At 48.0% G+C, this 24523-nt stretch overlaps 1 protein-coding gene across 2 annotated transcripts in view; it reads right to left on the bottom strand.

Moving 5' to 3' along the window:
- The window catches only part of LOC137525165 (sterol 26-hydroxylase, mitochondrial-like), a 113536-nt gene that overhangs the window by 87999 nt on the left and 1014 nt on the right, over nucleotides 1-24523 (bottom strand). For both annotated transcript variants that reach the window (XM_068246041.1, XM_068246042.1), the window contains 2 exons: nucleotides 14655-14848; nucleotides 11827-12026 (listed from right to left, as the gene is read on the bottom strand). In XM_068246041.1, coding sequence (XP_068102142.1) covers nucleotides 11827-12026; nucleotides 14655-14821 — 367 coding nt within the window. In that variant the 5' untranslated portion in view covers nucleotides 14822-14848. The remainder of the gene's footprint in view (nucleotides 1-11826; nucleotides 12027-14654; nucleotides 14849-24523) is intronic.

The raw sequence follows: 24523 nt of genomic DNA, 5'->3' as shown, positions 1-24523 counted from the left end.
TATACCTAGCTATACTGAGGGCACCTATACTGGGGGGCACCCATACCTAGCTATACTGGGGCCACCTATACCTAGCTATACTGAGGGCACCTATACTGGGGGGCACCCATACCTAGCTATACTGGGGGCACCTATACCTAGCTATACTGAAGGCACCTATACCTGGGGGAACCTATACCTAGCTATACTGGGGCCACCTATACCTTGCTATACTGAGGGCACCTATTCCTAGCTATACTGGGGCCACCTATCCTTGGGGGCACTTATACCTAGCTATACTGGGGCCACCTATACCTAGCTATACTGAGGGCACCTATACCTGGGGGAACCTATACCTAGCTATACTGGGGCCACCTATACCTTGCTATACTGAGGGCACCTATTCCTAGCTATACTGGGGCCACCTATCCTGGGGGGCACTTATACCTAGCTATACTGGGGCCACCTATACCTAGCTATACTGATGGCACCTATACTGGGGGGCACTTATACCTAGCTATACTGGGGCCACCTATACCTAGCTATACTGAGGGCACCTATACTGGGGGGCACCCATACCTAGCTATACTGGGGGCACCTATACCTAGCTATACTTGGGCCACCTATACTTAGCTATACTGACGGCACCTATACCTGGGGAAACCTATACCTAGCTATACTGGGGCCACCTATACCTTGCTATACTGAGGGCACCTATACCTTGCTATACTGAGGGCACCTATTCCTAGCTATACTGGGGCCACCTATCCTGGGGGGCACTTATACCTAGCTATACTGGGGCCACCTATACCTAGCTATACTGAGGGCACCTATACTGGGGGGCACCCATACCTAGCTATACTGGGGGCACCTATACCTAGCTATACTGGAGGCACCCATACCTAGCAATACTGGGGGCACCCATGGCTGGCTATACTGGGGGCACACATACCTAGATGTACTGGGGCACCCATGCCTGGCTATACTGGGGGCACCCATGCCTAGCTATATTGGGGCCACCTATACCTAGCTATACTGAGGGCACCTATACTGGAGCAGGCACCTATACCTCGCTATCTATACTGGGGGCACCAATACCTGGGGGGTGTATACGCACGCGCACACGCGCGCACACACACACACACGTGTGTGTGTGTGTGCGCGCGGCACTTGGTAGGGGGTACTTGGCTCAAACTGAATTGCGATAGGGGGTACTTGGCTCGAAAAAGTTGAGAAACACTGCCATAGAGGACAGTGTATAACTGCGTAGGCGTGGCTCCTCTCTGTTAACACGCCTGTAATTTTTTGCAACCACAGATCCCATTGAGCTGGAAGGGGGATTGTTTCCTCCAGGGGGGGTTATTAGTTGAGCAACAGGGGGGATTGTTTCCTCGGGGGGTGGGGGGTTATTAGTTGAGGAAGAGGGGGGATTGTTCCCTCCAGGGGGGGTTATTAGTTGAGCAACAGGGGGGATTGTTCCCTCCAGAGGGGGTTATTAGTTGAGCAAGAGGGGGGATTGATCCCTGGGGGGGGTTATTAGTTGAGCAAGAGGGGGGGATTGTTCCCTCCAGGGGGGGTTATTAGTTGAGCAAGAGGGGAGGGTTCTGTGTGAGAATAGGGTTTGGTTGGGTTGCATTTTCTGATACAGATAGGTTAAAGTCAATGGCTAGGTTGCACTTTCTGATAGCTATACGTATAAATAAGTGCAACCGGTTGCAAAATCTGATAAAGTTGCAAAAAATTTCACCACACCGGACCAGAACTGTGTGAACCTGTGAGGTTGGTGGAGTCTGGATTGTACAAGCCGTGTGGACTTCAGAAGGAACCATTTTAGCTGGATTACAAAGTTTGTGAATCTCAGTCTCCTCAAAACTTCTGCCTGTGAGTTCTGCACCTGCTGAGTGACCATTATCAGGGACTGTCCCTGCACCTCATGGTAGGAACTATCTTTGCAGTGATAGAGGGGCATTAACCTGGCTGAGAGGTTTGGGAGTCATACCACTCCTCTTACAACAAACTGTGGACAGTGTACGTCAGAACTGTTTGCCATAGCTTGCCATTCTGAACTATAGCCTGGTTAACCTGTCCCCTCTCACATCACTGGCATCTATGCTGTTATTGCTGAGTGCATCGGGAGTCTACTTGCTGCTGCACCTTTTTCACAAGGCGCCCAACTGTGCACATAACGTTCCTTAAAGGGGTACCCCGAGTGCAGAACTGCATTATAGCCCACTGGCCAGTCGGGAGTTAAATAAGGTTGTGCTACTGATTGCATTTTCTTAAGTTTGTTTCTTTGCTGTGGTTGTGCGTCTTTCGCCAGTGTAGTGTGCACTTCTTTAAAGTGACACTGGAGGGGCGCAAGACTACCGTGTGTTGATTGCAGTTTATTAAGCTTGTCCCTTTGCTGCGGTGCGTTCTGTGCCAGTCTAGTGTACACTTGTTTAGAGTGACACTGGAGGGGCGCAGGAGGTGGCTACTTTGGACATCACTTTTGATGCACTTTGAATGTGTAAGGTATATTACTTGTATTGTTATGATCTTGCTGAGTTAACAAGTGTTTGATTAGTGCTATATTTTCTATTGCTTACGTCACCCCATTAGATCACGTTGGTCTGTGGGGAATAAATATATTGCATTGATACTGGTGTCTGCATGATTCTGGGAGGCAGGGTGCCACTGGAGGCGGTATCCACTAAGAGGCCCCATTACATTCATTAGCGATCCAGTCTGTCTCGCTACATATTGAATCAATGAAAATCAGTGATGCAACATGCATGTCCCTCTTTCCTCCTCATTTGTCCTTCTTTCAAGACTTTGTCCCTCTTTGTATATAAATACAGTATATATACACTCACCTAAAGGATAATTAGGAACACCATATTAATACGGTGTTTGACCACCTTTCGCCTTGAGAACTGCCTTAAAATGTATGCATCCGAGTCACCATAGTCGCCGACGGGAAGCCGCATGACGCCGCATCCGGTTGTATGGATAGCAACCGGAAGTACTTGTGGGGGATGCGAGGTGATGCGGCGATCGCCTCGCATCCTTTACGCTAGTGGAAACGGGCCCTTTAGGACAGCTGTGTCAAGAGGGACATGAAGACTTTTTTTCTTTTAAACAATACCAGTTGCCCGACAGCCCTGCTGATCTTATGGATTGCTTTGTTTCTGGTGCGATTCAAACTCTGCTGCATGCAGCTAATCTTGTCAGATCTGACAATAATGTCAGAAGCACCTGATCTGCTGCATGCTTGTTCAGTGTCAGAGGCAGAGGATCAGCAGGACAGCCAGGCAACCAGTACTGCTTAACCACTTGCCGACCGCCCACTACCTATGGGCATCGGCAAGGTGGCACCCCAAGGAATGCGTAACGCCGATCGCCGGCGGCACCTGGGGGACTAATTAGCCGGGGATCGTGCGCATTGATGCGTGCGCATCCGCCAGCATTAGGCTCCGCCCACCCGCAAACAGCAACCCACCGGTTTGTTAACCCCCGATCTGCCGCATAGAAAGTGTATAATACATTTTGTTATGTATACAAAGTGTATTATACAGGCTGCCTCCTCCCCTGGTGGTCCCAGTGATCGAGCGACCACCAGGGGAGGAGGCAGCCCTTGTAATAGTCACATAAGCACACTGATCCTGCCACCCCTGCCGACTGATCGCCCACAGCACCCCTCAGACCCCCCCTCTGATCACCCACTCAGACCACTGTTTGCACCCAAACACCCCCCTAATCACCCATCAATCATCCCCTGTCACTATCTGTCAACGCTATATTTTAGATTAGGTCCTAAACTGCCCCCTGGGGGCTCCTGATCACCCACCACACCCTCAGATCCTCCCCAGACCTCCCCCCCCCCCCCCCTTGTGTACTGTATACATCTACTCTCCCCTGTAATCACCCACTGATCACTTGTCAATCACCCCGTCACCACCTGTCACTGCCACCCATCAGATCAGACCTTAACCTGCCCCTTGAAGGCACCTGATCACCCGCCCACACCCTCAGATCGCCCGCAGACCCGCCCTCAGATCACCTCCCAAGTGCATTGTTTACATCTGCTCTCCCCTCTAAATCAACCATCATTCTCCCCCTGTCACTGCTACCCATCAGATCAGACCCTAATCTGCCCCTTGCGGGCACCCAATCACCCGCCCACACCCTCAGATCGCCCTCAGACCCCCTCTGATCAACTCGCCAGTGCATTATTTATATCTGTTCTCCCCTCTAATCACCCACTGATCACCCATCAATCACCCTGACACCACCTGTCACTTCTGCCCATCAGATCAGACCCTAATCTGCCCCTTGCGGGCACCCAATCAGGGACGGATCTAGGGGGGGGGGGGGGGGGGCAGACGGGTCTCTTGCCCCAGGCGCAGTTTGTTGAATTGTTAAATAGGCGGCAAAATTTGGATCGGGAATGGCAGTTTAGGCGCCAAAACCTGACCTTGCCCCAGGCGCAAATTGGTCTAGATCCGTCCCTGCACCCAATCACCCGCTCACATCCTCAGACCCCCTGTGATCAACTCGACAGTGCATTGCTTGCATATATTCTCCCCTGTAATCACTTACTGATCATCTATCAATCACCCAGTGACCCCCTGTCACTGCTACCCATCAGATCAGACCCTAATCTGCCCCATGCGGGCACCCAAACACCCGCCCACACCCTCAGAGACCCATCAGACCCCCCCCCCACCCCCCCGATCACCTTCCCAGTGCATTGATTGCATCTATCCTCCCCTCTAATCGCCCGCTGAGACACCCATCAATCACCTCCTGTCACCACCCGTCACCCCCTAACACTCTTACCCATCAGATCAGGCCCTAATCTGCCCCCTTCGGGCTTCTGATCACCCGCTCACACCCTCAGATCCCCCTCAAAACACCCCCCCGATCACCCCCCTGTCACTATCCTAGTGATCTAAAAACAGTGATCAGTGAAAAGTGTCACTTTTTTAGTATCACTAGTGTTAACAGTTAGGCCAGTTATTTAGCTAGGGCCCTTCGTTGGGTAGTTAGCGTCAGTTAGCACCCAGCCCACCACACCGCAGTCAGTAATTAGTTGCCGATTAGCATCATCAATGTCGCTAATCAGCATTGCTACTATATAGTATCTGTAAGGGCCCATTTCAACTATCGCGAATTCGCATGCGTTTTTTGCATGCAAATTCGCATAGCAATACAAGTGAATGGGACTGTTTCCTCAGGATTCCTTTGCGTTTTTCTGTGCAGAAAAAATTCGCATGGCAGAGCCATCAGAATTTGCATATCGCATACCGCTATGCGAATCGCATACAATGTATTTAATAGGAAATTCGCATAGACACAATGAAAAAACACACCAGCACTGCCATGGTTAAATTTGCATACATCGTCATCCATGCGAATTTGCATGAAAATTTGCATGGAACCGCATGCGAAATTCGCATCCACATGCGGATTTTTACCACGGCGATTCACACCGCACAAGTGGAAATGCAGCCTTAGTGATCATTACTGATCGCAGTTAGATCTGTATTAGGGTCACTAGGATACTCTAAAAACACAGCGTTTCACCGATCAGGCCTGATCGTTCGCCTGCACATGCGTTCAGCCCGCCCCACCGCAGTGACAGAATTTTTTTTTTTATGATTACTGCAAAAAACGCTGTACAATGGCTGTGGCGCGGTAAAGATCAGTTTTGATTTTTTTAATCAAAACTCGGTGACTACAGCTTTCTACTTCACAAGTACTCCCTTTTACTAGGTAGGTGCTCTTTTTCCTGGGCAGTCTCAGAGGCATACCCCCTAAATTTAGCAGTCCACCATGGCAAGAAAGGGATATTCCGCTGAAAAGGCCGCAGAGATTCTAGCCCAGTGGGGTGAGTGCGATTGGGAAGACTCATCCGACGAATCATCCGGGTCAGAATATGAACCAGTGAATAGCAGTGGCTCTCTGACCAATAGTAATGACGAGGTTGAGGTCCCGGCTAGAGCCAGGCGTACCACACCCCATGTCACTGGACCGCAGGATCAGACTCAAGGGCAACAGAGTGGTGCTAGCGCTGATCCGAGTTTTCTTGGTGAGGCATGCACCAGTAGCGTAGCATCTCCTGGACCTAGCACCAGTACTACCATAGACCGTGGTGAAGTGGCGAGCACCAGCATGGTAGTAGAAACTGGTTCGGTGGCACGTGCATTAAGACCAGAGTCGCAGCCACCAGCAAAACGGGCCCGTACTATCCATAGTCTCCCAGAGGTGCTGGCAAATCCCAATTGGCAATCCCCTGGTTCTGCCGCACCCGTACTGCCCCCTTTCACCGCCCAATCTGGATTCCAGGTGGAGACAGATAATCTAGGATCGGCCCTAGACTTTTTTCATCTGGTCTGCACCGTGGATCTCTACGACTTAATTGTGGCGGAGACCAACCGTTATGCCACACAATACGCAACCGCCAATACAAGAAGCTACCAAGCCCAGCCTTTTCGGTTGAAACCACTCCAAGTTTCCAAACTTAACATTTTTTTGGGCCTTCTCCTTAACATGGGTCTTGTTACTGACCCCTGTGGCTAGGGTTTTAATTCAGTGCACTCCCTCCTTCCCCTGTATGGTTTTTTTTTCAGCATGCACACAGCTTATGCTGATGTGCATGGTGCGCATGGATACATTACGTTAGCTCCCTTGCGCGATTGGTAAGATGCTGTAACGGTTGCGGAATTTTTTCCGTGGTCAGCACACAGGACGCGCGCTGACACCGCGGAAATCCTCCACAAGCGTGTAATTTGACAGAACCCAGCTTGGTTGCTATGCACCTGTAGAGGGCAATTCCCAGCGGCAGATGGAGCTGTGGAGTGCCTCTGCACGGCCACAGATGCCAAATGGAAATTGTACGAGTTGAAGCAATGCAGGGCAAGATATCCCTTAAAGAGAGAGAGCACAGAGACAGGATGTATGTATGTCCACCAATCTAGTCGCTACCCAGCGACGGTGAACACACAACAACGGAACCGAAGTGGGAACGCAATCGCAAGAGTGGCGATTGCCAAAAGTGACACAAGACCGAACTAGACAGAGCACAAGTGAAGCAAGAAAGACATAGCAAATAACGATCAGATCATCAAGGAAAATAACAAACGCTAGCTAAACGCAAACACCGCACTCATTCGCAACAGCGAACGCGTTTAAGACACGATCACCGCGTGTTAGGCGCCCAGTGATAAGCGTGCCACCCTAACTAACAAAGTAACACAAACACGAAATAGAGAACGCGAACGCTTGCTAAACTGTTACCTCACCGAGCCTACAGCAAGCGTTCGTACCAGACAAGACAGAGAGAATGAGCAGCCAGCAACGAACCGCAGCTCTGGCCTACACTCCCAGACAGAGTACAGAAGGAACCACCGCTTCTACCGCTAGAGCGGATGTGATCCAGACAGACAGATGGGGCTACCAGTAGCAACCGCTGCTCTGGTTAGCACCCCTAAGGCAGAATACAGAAGGAACCACCGCCACTACCATTAGGGCGAATGAGATCCAAACAGACAGACAGATGGAGCAGCCAGTAGCAACCGCAGCTCTGGCCTACACTCCCAGACAGACAGAACGATTTCCTGTCGACAGCCGCTGGCGACAAGACAATCGCAACAGAGAGACAGAACAAGGCAATACAAATACAACCTGACTGCACTAGAAGGGATGCCTAGTGCAGTCCCAAGGAATTACTCTAAGATAATCTTTAGCAAACAATAGCAAGCTGATACTCCAGGAGAGTTAGCAGGAACAAACCATCATGACCAGCAAGGAATTCTGGGAAGAAATGGTTTTTATACTGCAAGCCATCAGAGGAAGCAACTAAGCAATTTGCATGACAAGTGTATGCAAATTCCTCACCTGCAGAGCAACTCTGAAACTTGCAAAGCGAAGACAGGTCTCTTTTCCAGAGACCTGCAGCCCCCAGACCTAAAAAAATCGACAAACAGCTGTCTGCCCGTGCAGACAGCTGAGCAGATCATTACAGATGCGCTATCTGTCCCAGGAAAGGATGTCAGGATGTGTGCTCCTAATCCCTAGATAGGTTTGATGCAATGAATGTTTGCATGTCTGCACTATGCATGTTACAGGGCCAGAGTTAGGACACCTATGTTTACCTGGGTACTTCTGCGCAGTATAGGTGACTAAGCATAAGAATGCATTATTCTGTGAACTAAGACCCCGGCTTTTATCTTAGCTGTAGGGATAACAGTGGTGCCTGGATGAGTGAATCTGTAAATGCATTGGTTTGAACATTTGCATGCGAGAGTGCGAAGGGTTAATAGATTTTTGCTGTTTTCTGGCCACACCCCCTTTAGCACCTCCCTTTCCTTAATAACTTATTTAATGTCCTAACTAGAGGCGATGTGCCTGGATATGTGTGTTTTTTTCTTAACATGAGTCTAGTCAAAAAGAATGTATTGCGGTCTTATTGGTCTACGCACCCAATACACCACATGCCCATGTTCTCTGCTGCCATGTCCAGGTCATGATTTGAGAACATCCTGCACTTCCTGCACTTCAGTTCCAATACAACTTGTCATCTAAGAGGCCACTTTGCTTATGACCGGTTCCACAAAATTCAGCACCTCATAGACCACCTGTCATCAGAATTTGCAGATGCTATATAACGATGGGCAGAAAAATACGTGGGGACTAACCCAAGCGCGAAGTTTCCTGCATAAAGTGCACTTGAAAAGTAGGATAGACTTGAATATCCTAGAAAAACACATCTTGCTTAACAAAAAAATGGAAAAAGCTTCATCTAAACTTAATAAACTTAATAGCCTAGGCGAGATAGATAACTCTACCCCAACCTATTGTGAAAAATGGGAAACGGCCGTTAGTCCCACTCTTAGCCACAAATGGCCAAAGATTTGGCAGAGTAATTGGTCCATACGGGATACAAGTCTACAACTCATCCAGTACAAGACCACTGCTAAATGGTATCTCACTCCATCACGCATCCAGAAATTTACTAGCCATAAAGTGGTTTGTTGGAGGTGTGGGCAGGAGGACGGGACAGAGATGCATATGTGGTGGTCATGCCCCATAGTAAAAGTTTTTTGGGAAGAAATAACCCTCTTTTGCAGAGAATTACTAACAGATACCTTCAACCTATCCGCAGAAGAAGCTATCTTTGGATTTGCTGATGCAGGTGGTTGTAAAGGTAGCATTTTAATCAAAGAAGTAGGTTCCAAGGTTGCTAAAAGAATGATACTGGATAAGTGGAAAGAACCAACCCCCCCAAGTCTGGATGAATGGGTCTGTAGAATGGACCAGCTGTGCGGTGGCAGGAATCCTGTAGTCCAAGATATGAAGGAAGATGATATGACCTATGATGGAGGTGAATGGGCAAGACCGTGTAGTAAAATCTGGCGAGTAATCACAGAAGGGTATTTAAACAACTCATAGATATAGATTCATGTCGGGGATAAAGGCGGGTGGGGTTCGAGGCGGTTGGGCAATTCGTAGCAGAGACTGGTGATAGGGGCGTGGTATTTGTGAAGTCTGAATGGGTAGTTGGTGGTATAAGAGCTGGTTGGATGAGGGTTGTGTGTGCTCACATGCGGTAGCTGGAATTTACTGTCCATCGTCTTAGGGTTTGTGAGAAGGGGTAGTTGTTGTAGCGCGGCTGTTTACAGGGTGGGGATGATCGGGCGAGTATATAATCAAGCTACCTATGAGCAATATAAGAAATATAATCACTATATCAGACGAACGATGATGATAGCACTACCCAGCGATGGCATACAGCCACTTAAGGCTGATAGGCCCTTAGCTGACAAGCTTTCCGCATGTGGTGTGCATCTGAGTGTAAAAAAAAAAAAAAAAAGAATTTGCAGATGCTTATACCCCTGAACAGTCATTTTGCGGAATTTGTTTTCCAGACTACTCCTCACGGTTTTGGGCCCCTAAAATGCCAGGGCAGTATAGGAACCCCACCAAGTGACCCCATTTTAGAAAGAAGACACCCCAAGGTATTCCGTTAGGTGTATGATGAGTTTATAGAAGATTTTATTTTTTGTCACAAGTTAGTGGAAAATGACACTTTGTGGAAAAAAAAAATAAAAAAATAAAAATCAATTTCCGCTAACTTGTGACAAAAAAGAAAAAACTTCTATGAACTCCCCATACTCCTAACGGAATACCTTGCGGTGCAGTCTTTCTAAAATGGGGTCACTTGTGGGGTTCCTATACTTCCCTGGCATTTTAGGGGCCCTAAACCGTGAGGAGTAGTCTAGAAACCAAATGCCTCAAAATGACCTGTGAAATCCTAAAGGTACTCATTGGGCCCCTTAGCGCACCTAGGCTGCAAAAAAAGTGTCACACATGTGGTATCGCCGTACTCAGGAGAAGTAGTATAATGAGTTTTGGGGTGTATTTTTACACATACCCATGCTGGGTGGGAGAATTCTCTGTAAATGGACAATTGTGTGTGTAAAAAAAAATAAAATAACCCCCCCCCCCAAAAAAAAATCAACAAATTCTCATTTACAGAGATATTTCTCCCACCCAGCATTGGTATGTGTAAAAATACAACCCAAGACACATTATACTATTTCTCCTGAGTACGGCGATACCACATGTGTGACACTTTTTTGCAGCCTAGGTGCGCTAAGGGGCCCAACATCCTATGAGCACCTTTACGCTTTACAGGGGTGCTTACAATTTAGCACCCCCAAAAATGCCAGGACAGTAAACACACCCCACAAATGACCCCATTTTGGAAAGTAGACACCTCAAAGTATTCAGAGGGGCATGGTGAGTCCGTGGCAGATTTCACTTTTTTTTTTTGTCACAACTTAGCAGAAACGGAAACTTTTTTATTTTTATTTTTTGTCACAAAGTGTCATTTTCCGCTAACTTGTGATGAAAAATAAAATCTTCTATGAACTCACTATGCCTCTCAGTGAATTCTTTGGGATGTCTTCTTTCCAAAATGGGGTCATTTGGGGGGTGTTTATACTATCCTGGAATTCTAGCACCTCATGAAACATGACAGGTGCTCAGAAAAGTCAGAGGTGCTTTCTTTATTTGAAAAATGTCAGCACAGAAAGTTAAAAAAATATATATTTTTTTTGACAAAATTCATGTCTTTTTTAATAAATATAATAAAAACTAAAAATCACAGAAGCAATCAAATAGCACCAAAAAAAAGCTGTATTAGTGACAAGAAAAGGAGGTAAAATTCATTTAGATAGTAGGTTGCAAGCAATAAACCGTTAAAACTGCAATGGTCTGAATGGAAAAAAAAAAAAAATGTCTGGTCCTTAAAGGGAAGGTTCAGGCACCACCTACAAAAATAAAAATACAAATCCTCTTACCTGGGGCTTCCTCCAGCCCGTGGCAGCCAGGACGTGCCCTCGCCGTGGCCCTGCAGGCTCCCGGTCTTCCTCGGTGGCCGACCTGGTGAGGCGCCTCACGGGGGCGCGCTGACGTCATCGGACGTCTTCTGGGCTGTACTGCGCATGCGTAGTAGTTCTGCACCTGCGCAGTACAGCCCGGGGACGTCTGATGACGTCAGCGCGCCCCCGTGAGGCGCATTTTGGAGCGCAGAGGAAGCCCGACCTGGCAGCCGGCCTGGCCAGGTCGGGTCGGCCACTGAACAAGACCGGGAGCCTGCGGGGCCACGGCGAGGGCACGTCCTGGCTGCCACGGGCTGGAGGAAGCCCCAGGTAAGAGGGTTTGTATTTTTATTTTTTTAAGGTCGGGCCTGAACCTTCCCTTTAAGGGGTTTTAAGGCTGCAGTCTTTAAGTGGTTAAAAGGAAAGCAGCCTACATATCCCTCATTGCAGTTCCTATTTAAGTGGAACACAGACTCACCTTCAAATGCAAATCGATACAGGACATTGGCAATGTCGTTCACCATGACTCCAGATGGTGTCTCTTTCCTGAGGTCGTCCAGCATGGTCAGGAAATCTGTCACCACCTCATTGACGGTCCCGGTATAGTGGACCGCCTCTGCTGGCTTCAGCATCCTCTGGTTCAGCACAGTGCGCAACTTGTGCCACTGGTGACCATCCCTATGGAAACAGGATGATATCCATTCTTACGCACAAACAGAACTATGAACCTGTCACAACTCCTGGCAAAGAATGTGACCCCCCATTCAGCCCCTGGACAACTGGGCCCATCTACAGGGCTGGTTCTAGACTTTTTGCCACTTGAGGCAAACTGGTGAGGATGCCGCCTCCCCATATGTAGCAATAATTGCCTCCAGTATAGGTAGCCTGGAGGGGGAGCAGCAGGCACAGCGGTGGGAACGGGGGGGGGGGGGGGGGATCACCCCCCTCACCTGGGGCTTCCCTATCCAGCTATTTGCGCAGCATTTGTCAGGCAGCGGGGGAAGCAATAACTCACCTACTTCCGCTATCCAGCGCAGCGTTCCATTGCTCGCGTCACTCCTTGCAACGCCGAAGTACAGTGGGCGGCATTGCAGGAAGTGACGCAAGCGGCGGAACGCAGCGCTGGATCACTGCCCTCGATCAGTAGCTGACCATGATAGTTTGCTTCAGGCAGCAGAAAGTCAAGAACCGGCCCTGTTTGCATCAACCACAACCAACTGCATTTTTGCAGTGCAGGTGTACAAAATAAAAGCAAAGACGTGATTGGTTCTTTGGAATGTTCATTACTTAGTATGAGCTCCTGCTACTGACACAGAACTGCTGTAACAATGCATCACCTGTTCATTCCTTAGTATGAGCTCCTGCTACTGACACAGAACTGCTGTAACAATGTATCACCTGTTCATTACTTAGTATGAGCTCCTGCTACTGACACAGAACTGCTGTAACAATGTATCACCTGTTCATTACTTAGTATGAGCTCCTGCTACTGACACAGAACTGCTGTAACAATGTATCACCTGTTCATTCCTTAGTATGAGCTCCTGCTACTGACACAGAACTGCTGTAACAATGTATCACCTGTTCATTCCTTAGTATGAGCTCCTACTACTGACACAGAACTGCTGTAACAATGTATCACCTGTTCATTCCTTAGTATGAGCTCCTGCTACTGACACAGAACTGCTGTAACAATGTATCACCTGTTCATTCCTTAGTATGAGCTCCTGCTACTGACACAGAACTGCTGTAACAATGTATCACCTGTTCATTACTTAGTATGAGCTCCTACTACTGATACAGAACTGCTGTAACAATGTATCACCTGTTCATAATTAGTATGAGCTCCTACTACTGACACAGAACTGCTGTAACAATGTATCACCTGTTCATTCCTTAGTATGAGCTCCTGCTACTGACACAGAACTGCTGTAACAATGTATCACCTGTTCATTCCTTAGTATGAGCTCCTACTACTGACACAGAACTGCTGTAACAATGTATCACCTGTTCATTACTTAGTATGAGCTCCTACTACTGATACAGAACTGCTGTAACAATGCATCACCTGTTCATTCCTTAGTATGAGCTCCTGCTACTGACACAGAACTGCTGTAACAATGTATCACCTGTTCATTCCTTAGTATGAGCTCCTGCTACTGACACTGAACTGCTGTAACAATGTATTACCTGTTCATTACTTAATATGAGCTCCTGCTACTGACACAGAACTGCTGTAACAATGTATCATCTGTTCATTACTTAGTATGAGCTCCTGCTACTGACACAGAACTGCTGTAACAATGTGTCACCTGTTCATAATTAGTATGAGCTCCTGCTACTGACACAGAACTGCTGTAACAATGTATCACCTGTTCATTCCTTAGTATGAGCTCCTGATACTGATACAGAACTGCTGTAACAATTTATCACCTGTTCATTCCTTAGTATGAGCTCCTGCTACTGACACAGAACTGCTGTAACAATGCATCACCTGTTCATTCCTTAGTATGAGCTCCTGCTACTGACACAGATCTGCTGTAACAATGTATCACCTGTTCATTACTTAGTATGAGCTCCTGCTACTGACACAGAACTGCTGTAACAATGTATCATATGTTCATTACATGGTATGAGCTCCTGCTACTGACACAGAACTGCTGTAACAATGCATCACCTGTTCATTACTTGGTATGAGCTCCTGCTACTGACACAGAACTGCTGTAACAATGCATCACCTGTTCATTACTTGGTATGAGCTCCTGCTACTGACACAGAACTGCTGTAACAATGTATCACCTGTTCATTCCTTAGTATGAGCTCCTGCTACTGACACAGAACTGCTGTAACAATGTATCACCTGTTCATTCCTTAGTATGAGCTCCTGCTACTGACACAGAACTGCTGTAACAATGTATCACCTGTTCATTCCTTAGTATGAGCTCCTGCTACTGACACAGAACTGCTGTAACAATGTATCACCCGTTCATTACTTTGTATGAGCTCCTGCTACTGACACAGAACTGCTGTAACAATGTATCACCTGTTCATTACTTAGTATGAGCTCCTGCTACTGACACAGAACTGCTGTATCAATGTATCACCTGTTCATTCCTTAGTATGAGCTCCTGCTACTGACACAGAACTGCTGTAACAATGTATCACCTGTTCATTCCTTAGTATGAGCTCCTGCTACTGACACAGAACTGCTCTAACAATGTATCACCTGTTCATTCCTTAGTATGAACTCCTGCTACTGACACAGAACTGCTGTAACAATATATCACCCACAAGGTATGAACTTACTCAATGAAAGGGCCGTAGGCAAAGTCTCGCAAGTCCCGGTGATCCTTCCAGAGTTTCATGTTAGCCCTCATTGGATATTTCCCCTCTTGCCTCAATAGAGACTCCACCAGGTCCACATCCGCTATGTTGACAACATTCGTATACATTCCATTGTCCGATTTCCACATCGGCCCATACTGCTTCTTGTATATATCCTACGAGACAGAAATCATAGCAAGAGCCGGTCAGTAATGATAAATCTGAGGGCTCTAGCAGGACATAAACTTAATGAAGTTTTGTTTTCAAAACATTTTTATTAGCAGATGTTAAAGTAACCAGGTTTAATAGCGTTGAATATATAACCACATTTTGAAAATTATTTAAGTACTCAGTGTTTAGTCAATAAGGGGTCTTAATGCTTAAAAAAAGGTCAGTACAAAATTGCAAACAACTGAAAGTAGAACTACACAGAACAATAATTGTAACGATACCAATGGGAATCATCTTCAAAGAAGAAAAGAAACAATTGATAATATTGAGGCAATACATTGGCTTTATTTTCTAATAACCATACAGATAGATATTGGAGGAATTGTTCACATATGGTGGAGTTGCCCATATATCAAAAGAACTTGGCAAAAATGTTTTGACTTTATCTACTCCAGTCCTTGACGGGGCTCAGACCCAGATCATCTCCTGGCCTAGTACTGTTCAATCTTGATATTAACCTCCCTGGCGGTAAGCCCGTGCTGAGCACGGGCTATGCCGCCGGGAGGCACCGCTCAGGCCCCGCTGGGCCGATTTGCATAATCTTTTTTTGCTGCACGCAGCTAGCACTTTGCTAGCTGCGTGCAGTGCCCGATCGCCGCCGCTACCCGCCGATCCGCCGCTATACGCGTCGCCGCAGCCGCCCCCCCCTAGACCCCGTGCGCTGCCTGGCCAATCAGTGCCAGGCAGCGCCGTGGGGTGGATCGGAGTCCCCTTTGACGTCACGACGTCCATGACGGTGACGTCATCCCGCCCCGTCGCCATGGCGACGGGGGAAGCCCTCCAGGAGATCCCGTTCTTTGAACGGGATCTCCTGATCTCCGATCGCCGGCGGCGATCGGAGGGGCTGGGGGGATGCCGCTCAGCAGCGGCTATCATGTAGCGAGACCTCGTCTCGCTACATGAAAAAAAGAATTTTTTTTTAAAAAAAAAACGTATTTGCTGCCCCCTGGCGGATTTTGACAAACCGCCAGGAGGGTTAATATTACCTTTGAGATCTTTGATTGCCAATATATTTCTGGCTACTAAAATAGCTATAGCAAGATATTGGAGGGGACTTAAAGGGACTCCGAGCAGTGCAGAAACTATGGAAAGATGCATAGCATTTTGAAGCTCTCTCCTCTTTCCAACGATATATAAACCGCCACCCTATGCCTTTTAGTTTTCGATATTTGCGCGATCGAAATCGCTGCCGCCACGATTTTGATCACAAAAATATTAAAACCTAAAAGGTGTAGGGCGGTGGTTCCGGGGTCACACACACGCACGCACACTACATTACCCCTTATGCAGGGAAATCTATTTGTATATACTCCGGATTGCATGTGTATGTCAGTGTCAATACATTTGCCTGCAGAGTTATTCTTGTGTGAGATTATCATTGCATATTATTGCCATTGCTGTGCATGAGATTAATGTACATTGCTGGTCACGTTCCTTTTTGTTCTTGGTTAATAAACTCTCATTATTCATTTACGCCTTGTCTTAGTATTTCAGTCATTTCCTGAAGGCCCCGTTTCAACTATCGCGAATCCGCATGCGTCTTGCGTATGCGGATTCGCATAGACAATATAAGTGAATGGGCCTGTTTCCACTTATGCGTCTGCGGGAGCGTCTTATTGTGCAGAGAAAATCTGCACGGAACACCCTGCAGAATTCGCCTGCGTGTGGAATGCATGCGAATCGCACACAATGTATTTACTAGGGAAATCGCATGCGTTTTCCCCATGCGTTTTTTGCCGCGAATTCGCATAGGTACCAATGTAAATTCACACAGGCAGTGACATGGTTAAAATCGCATATACCCTCACCTATGCGAATTCGCATGCGAATTCACGGCAAAAAACGCATGCGGAATCGCATCCGCATGCGATTTCATCAGCGGTGGAATCCAGGCGATTCCGCACCGCAATAGTGGAATCGAGCCCGAACAGTGAGGGCCCTTTTACACTTAATCAGTTGGTGTGCATTAGTGTGCGTTAGTACGCGTTTTTTCCATAGCAGTGCATTGTGAAAAACATTTCAATTTAAACGCGTTAAGTGTGAAAGACGCCATAGGAAAACATGGGCATTACTTTGAAAATCAGTTTTCTTTCAGTTATAACTGAGAGCAACTGATTAAGTGTAAAAGGGCCCTGACACTTTCATTTGGTTGCAGCATTCATGCATTGCTCATAAAGTGCCTCATGCTGGATGTGCAATGCATGATTTTGTATGCAACCCTGAGGCCCCTTTTCCCACGAACTGTTGAGCTGTGTGTTCGGCAAGCAGCTACCAGGCAGCAGTGAGCAGTTACCAGGCAGAGGCAGCAACAAGCAGCTACCAGGCAGCAGTGAGCAGTTACCAGGCAGCAGCCAGCAGTTACCAGGCAGCAGCCAGCAGTTACCAGGCAGCAGCCAGCAGTTACCAGGCAGCAGCCAGCAGTTACCAGGCAGCAGCCAGCAGTTACCAGGCAGCAGCCAGCAGTTATCAGGCAGCAGCCAGCAGTTATCAGGCAGCAGCCAGCAGTTATCAGGCAGCAGCCAGCAGTTATCAGGCAGCAGCCAGCAGTTATCAGGCAGCAGCCAGCAGTTATCAGGCAGCAGCCAGCAGTTATCAGGCAGCAGCCAGCAGTTATCAGGCAGCAGCCAGCAGTTATCAGGCAGCAGCAAGCAGTTATCAGGCAGCAGCAAGCAGTTATCAGGCAGCAGCAAGCAGTTATCAGGCAGCAGCGAGCAGTTACCAGGCAGCAGTGAGCAGTTACCAGGCAGAGGCAGCAGTGAGCAGTTACCAGGCAGCAGTGAGCAGTTACCAGGCAGCAGTGAGCAGTTACCAGGCAGCAGTGAGCAGTTACCAGGCAGCAGTGAGCAGTTACCAGGCAGCAGCGAGCAGTTACCAGGCAGCAGCGAGCAGTTACCAGGCAGCAGCGAGCAGTTACCAGGCAGCAGCGAGCAGTTACCAGGCAGCAGCGAGCAGTTACCAGGCAGCAGCGAGCAGTTACCAGGCAGCAGCGAGCAGTTACCAGGCAGCAGCGAGCAGTTACCAGGCAGAGGCAGCAACAAGCAGCTACCAGGCAGCAGCGAGCAGTTACCAGGCAGAGGCAGCAACAAGCAGTTACCAGGCAGCAGTGAGCAGTTACCAGGCAGAGGCAGCAACAAGCAGTTACCAGGCAGCAGTGAGCAGTTACCAGGCAGCAGCCAGCAGTTACCAGGCAGCAGCCAGCAGTTACCAGGCAGCAGCAAGCAGTTACCAAGCAGCAGTGAGCATTTCACTGCTTATCAACAGTTCGTGGAAAAGAGGCCTTACAATATCATGTGAAAGTGCATTCATTTCAGTAATTCAACTTGAAAGGTGAAACTAATATATGAAACTAGCTGACCCGCGTCGTAGCATACGCCGCATCTTCTATCTATCTAATAGAGTACGTGAAGAAGTAGGCTTTCCATGAGAAAAATGTATGCGTGCTCAAACACCAAGTTTAACCCTAGCAAGTCTGGCTTTCCAAATCTGGCCTAATTGGCTATTCATGAGGCAATGCTCATGCAAATATGCATTTGCTTTCGCATGCCAAACTATGCAAGGTCCAAAAACCAATACCGCAAAGCGGTCGTCCTGCGGAAATAAGTTCATGCTACATTATCACTATCCAGAAGCGCCACGGGGAGGCTTCCCAATGCCCCCATACAACTGGAGGGACCGCAGGGTCCCAGGTTCTCTCACTGCCTGGGAACCACAGCGGCACCCCGGAGGGGGAGGCTAGGTGGCGCAGCCGACCCCCCAAATGTGGCCAGCGCCGGGGAGAGCCATCCGCACCCACCTCCTAATATTAAAAACAGGCACTTACCTTAACGTCCATTGCGTTCTGCTATATGCACATTAAGGCCTAGTGCACATCAGAGCGGTTCGGCGGCGTTTTTCGATCCGCTTGAGGATGTGGAAACGCTTGGGTAATGTATTTCAATGGGCTGGTGCACACCAGAGCGGGAGGCGTTTTGCAGAAACGCATACTCCCGGGCTGCTGCAGATTTTGGATTGCGGAGGCGTTTCTGCCTCCAATGTTAAGTATAGGAAAACCGCAAACCGCTCTGAAAAACGGCAGTTCAGAGCGGTTTTGCAGGCGTTTTTGTTACAGAAGCTGTTCAGTAACAGCTTTACTGTAACAATATATGTAATCTACTACACCAAAAACGCTTCACAAAAAACGCAAAATGCTAGGTGAAACGCTACAGAAAAATAAAAAGCTTTTCAAAATCTGCTAGCATTTTGCGGATCTGCTAGCGGATTTTGGTGTGCACCAGGCCTCACTTGGGGGCACCACATGAGAAAGCAGTGAAGCATGGGTCACCCCGAGCTTTAGAGGGGGGGGGGGGGGGGGACAGGCGCAGACAACTCACTCCAGGCCTCACACCACCGGAGCAAGCCATCTACCACCTGCCTCCAAAGGATACAACTGCAAAAAATGCTTTCCATGAGAAAATGAATGCGCATGTAGCAGAATGCAATGGACGTTAAGGTAAAAGCCTGTTTTTAATATTAGGAGGTAGGTGCGGACGGCTCTCATCGGCCCCTGGTATAGGTTAGATAGGTAGGTGCCCCCAGTACAGGTTAGCTAGGTGGGTGCCTCTAATATAGGGAGTCAGAATAGTTGCCCCCAGCCTAGGTTAGATAGGTAGGTGCCCCCAGTATAGGTTAGTTAGGTAGGTGCCTCCAATATAGGTAGCTAGTATAGTTGCCACCAGTATAAGCTAGGTAGGTAGGTGCCCCCAATACAGGTTAGATAGGTAGGGGCCCTCCAGTATAGGTTAGATTAGGTAGGTGCCCCCAGTATAGGTTAGATTAGGTAGGTGCCCCCCAGTATAGTTAGATTAGGTAGGTGCCCCCCAGTGTGGTTAGATTAGGTAGGTGCCCCCCAGTGTGGTTAGATTAGGTAGGTGCCCCCCAGTGTAGGTTAGATTAGGTAGGTGCCCCCCAGTATAGGTTAGATTAGGTAGGTGCGCGCCCCCCCCCCCCCCAGTATAGTGGGATGTGGGTGTCAAATAGTGAAAAGATACAGGAGATAAAAGTGGGAGCCCAATGGTGTAGTATGTCAAAAACAATGGAACGTAATAAAAGTAAGACACTACTCACCAAGGTGGGTTGCAGAGGGGCAACCGACCACAGGAAGCAGGTGGAGACAACAAACCCGACTCCACTCGGGGTGGTCCCTAGGGACCTGGATGCGGTCGCTCTCCTTGGTAAAAGAAAGGGGACAGATATCCGCCGTGGTCGAAGCCACGTGTGGTCTGTACCCACCCCTCAGACGGGTGAGGTAAGGGGGTATGATTGCACAATTAGGGTATAAGAGGCGCCCTGGTGTGATACAAGCATCAGTTTAAAAACGGGAAATAAATTTGAGGTAGCTTACCTCAGTGACGAAAAAATCTTTGTATTTTACAAAGGTTTTTATTAGTAGCACAGGCAACGCGTTTCGCGGGTCAGAGCCCGCTTCCTCAGGCCAATAACAGTGCCTTCATCAGTAAAAAAAGGCTCCTTAGCATACCAGAATCTTACAATATACATATATACACACAACAGAACGTTATTATCACATGAATTGCATATTTACATACTTTCATATCCACTTGTGCACACCTACAATGGTGGTCCATATATATATTATATCCATTGAAAACATAGAAGGACTGGCAAATACATTGGGAGCCTATGAGGCGACCTCTTCCAAAATGGCGCCGCCTAAACTTCCGGTATAATATAAATATATATATATATATATATATATATATATATATATATATATCCATTGAAGGTGTGCACAAGTGGATATGAAAGTATGTAAATATCCAATTCATGTGATAACGTTATGTTGTATATTGTAAGATTCTGGTATGCTAAGGAGCCTTTTTTTACTGATGTAGGCACTGTTATTGGCCTGAGGAAGTGGGCTCTGACCCGCGAAACGCGTTGCCTGTGCTACTAATAAAAACCTTTGTAAAATACAAAGATTTTTTCATCACTGAGGTAAGCTACCTCAAATTTATTTCCCGTTTTTAAACTGCTTTTAGATGCTTTTATCACACCAGGGCGCCTCTTATAACCCCCAGTATAGGTTAGATAGGTAGCTGCCCCCCCATAATGGAGGGGGGAGCCGCAGCCGCGGGGAGGGCAGCCCGACCTCTCCCTCCCTTCCTCTCCGCGGGCCGCCCTCCGTGCTCCCCCCTCCGAATGTAACTGCAGGGAAGCGCTGTGTACAGAGTGCAACTCACCTCCCTGGTTCCAATCGCCGCCTGTCTCCTCTTCTGTCTTCTCCTCATAGCCGCTGACACGCTGCTTCCGGGTAAACAGGAAGCAGCATGTGTATGAGCGGCTATGAGAAGAAGAGGAGACAGGCGGCGATTGGAACCAGGGAGGTGAGTTGCACTCTGTACACAGCGCTTCCCTGCAGTTAGGTAGCTGTAAGGACAGTGACCCCACATAGGAGAGTTTAGTCACTTTTGCGGTTTTAGCTTTGAGTGTGGAGCAAGTTCCATTTGTTTATGCAGTATGAGAGAGAGGGAAGCAGAGGCAGAAATCTGGGAAACTATCTGTTTACTTTAAAAACATACATTTGTAACATGTTGACTCTCGCACACAACTCACACATGGCTTATTATGGGACAATACTCTGCAAAATGCAATAGTGTGATTTTTGTAACCACACCTCTGACATTACTGCAGACATTTTCCATTCATTCCTGCCCAATTCTTCTAGCAAACATTGGGCCTGATTCACAAAGTGGTGCAAAGGTTATCATGCCTAAAGTCTTTTAGGCGTGATAACTGAGTTATCACCGCTTTGTGAATCAGGCCCAATGGCTTCAACTCGATAAGCAATTTGACAAGCAGTGGCTTAGCAATAGAGGATGCGACCACTCCGGGGCCCTGGACCAGAGGGGCCCTCCTCCATCCATCTTATTAGCTTTGCATTGGTGCTATGCCTGTAATAAACAGATCTATATATGCATTGAATATTAGTAATAAGGTGAGAGGGATATGGAGGATAAAATGTATTTGCATTTAAACAATACACATTGCCTGGCTGTCCTGCTTATCCATTGCCTCTAATACTTTAAGCCATAGACCCTGAACAAGCATGCAGCAGATCAGACCTGACAAGATTAGCTGCATGTCCATAGAAAACTAAAAAAATACTGACTAGTGAGCTACTGTATTTTTTGGACAAAAAGACTCACTTTTTCTCCCCCCAAAAGCGGGGAAAAAAAGTCACTGCATCTTATAGTCCAAATGCAGAGAGTTCCTAACTTGTGAACGCCTGTCAATACGAACCTCCAACCCGCCGCAATGTCAGGGAAACCCTGTACTGTGCCCATGCAGAGGAAGACACAGGGGGACAAACAGAGGACACGAGTTACAAGGGGGCATAATCCACAAGATGCCCCTTCACCATGGATGCACCAGTTTTAGTATATTCCCCCCCCCCACCCCCCGGTTTTTGGCCTCTAAATCTGGGTGCTTCTTATGGTCAGGAGCGTCTTATAGTCCAAAACTATGGTACATTTACCAACGTTTGAGGTAATCATCTCACAAATGGCAGTTCACAAAGATTGCGGTAACCCAAGGGAGATGTTTGGTTTTTATCTTCAGGCCCGGGCTAAAGCCATTCAGAAGGGAAGAAACAGAGCAGAGAAAAAAGGATCAAACCTAATTAAACTATTCAGGAAAATAAGAAAGTTACCGGTAATAAGAACAGATTCCCATAGTTTCACAATATTATAATGTAGCAATTCAAAATGGTTAAAAAGATAATAATGCTATCTGTGGCCGGGTGCACACATGGCTTGTGGAGCATAAAACGCTGCGTTTTATGTAGCAATGTTAGTCTATGAGAAGCAGAAGGACCAGCGTTCCCCCTGCGATTGAGGGCTCGTTTCCACTATAGCGAATCCGCATGCGGGCACTGCATGCGGATTTGCATACTTAATGTTAGTGGATGGGGCTGTTTCCACGTGTGCGGCGGCGGCGGCGGCGGCGTTTTTCGTTGCGGGAAAAATCTGCACAACAGGGTCGTGCAGATTCGCGTGCGGCAGGAATGCGGGCGAATCGCCGCTAATGTATTCTATAGGGAAATCGCATGCGGCTTTGTCATGCGGATTTCCCCGCGATTTCGCATGCGATTTCGCATGAAAGCCAATGGAATTTAACACAGGCAGTGACATGGTTAAATTCGCATGGCTCCTTGCCATGCGAAATCGCATGCGAAATCGCGGGTAAATCTGCATGTTGAAACGCAGTCGCATGCGATTTCTTCAGCGGTGGAATCCAGGCGATTCCGCACCGCTACAGTGGAAACGAGCCCTTACAGTAAGCGCTCTGCAGACACTTGCAGTTTTGCATAATATGCAGGCTGGCTGCCAAAACGCATACAATGAAAGTCTATGGTAATACATATGCATTGCGTTTTATGCTGCGTTTTTTAAATTAAAAAGTAAAGATCTGACCCCTGACACGGGTCAGTTAAAAATGGCGCCCAGCGCCGATAGATAAAAACGGCGCACCATTGACTTACATTATGAAACAATATTTATCGTTTTAACCTCCCTGTCGGGAAGCCCGTGCTGAGCGCGGGCTATGCCGCGCAGGAGGATTCCTCAGGCCCTGGTGGGCCGATTTGCACACTTTTTTTTGCAACATGCAACACGCAGCTAGCACTGTGTTAGCTGCGTGTGCGCTCCGCGCCGATTAGCCGCCGCCACTCGCCGCGACGCCCCCCCCCCCCCCCAGACGCCGTGCCCTGCCTGGCCAATCAGTGCCAGGCAGCGGCTATCATGTAGCGAGCCCTGGGCTTGCTACATGATTTAAAAAAAAAAAAAAAATTTGTCCTACCTGAACGATATTTATCGTTTTAACCCCTGCTTTGCTGCCGTTTGAAAAAGAACTGCCCGCCGACTTCAATGTTGTTTAATACCAAAGCCCCCTTAAACGCTAAAAGAGAATTTTTTTTTTTTTTTTTTTTCAAAAAGACCTTATAGTTTGAGAAAATCGATTTTGAATATTCTCCTTCTGACCGTGGGAAAATTAAACGCCCGCCGACTTTAGCGGTTAATAGCAAAGCCCCTTTAACCTTCCTGGCGGTAACCCCGAACGTAGTTCGGGGTAAGCCGCGCAGGAGGTTTTCTCAGGCCCTGCTGGGCCGATTTACTTATTTTTTTTTTTGCTGGACACCGATCGCCGCCGCCGCCCCGCACTTGATCGCTGCTATCCGTCGCGGCGCATGCCCCCCCCCCCCCCCAGACCCCGTGCGCTGCCTGACCAATCAGTGCCAGGCAGCGCCGAGGGGAAGATCGGGACTCCCAATGACGTCGGTGACGTCATCCTGCCCCGTCGCCATGGCGACGGGGGAAGCCCTCCAGGAAATCCCATTCTTTGAACGGGATTTCCTGATCGGAGAAGGCGATCGAAGTGGGCGGGGGGATGCCGCTGAGCAGCAGCTATCATGATTTAAACAAAAAAAAAAAAACTGCTGCGCTGCCTCCTGGCGGAATTTTTTATACTGCCAGGAGGGTTAAATGCCAGAAACACCAAATGTGTAGGGAAATGTTAAGAAGAACAGTGGGAACAAGATGCACTAGACAATTGTAAAGAGGCGC

Source organism: Hyperolius riggenbachi, chromosome 7 (genome assembly GCF_040937935.1).
Source record: "Hyperolius riggenbachi isolate aHypRig1 chromosome 7, aHypRig1.pri, whole genome shotgun sequence".
NCBI classification, from domain to species: domain Eukaryota; kingdom Metazoa; phylum Chordata; class Amphibia; order Anura; family Hyperoliidae; genus Hyperolius; species Hyperolius riggenbachi.
This window is presented reverse-complemented; position numbering and strand designations above follow the sequence as displayed.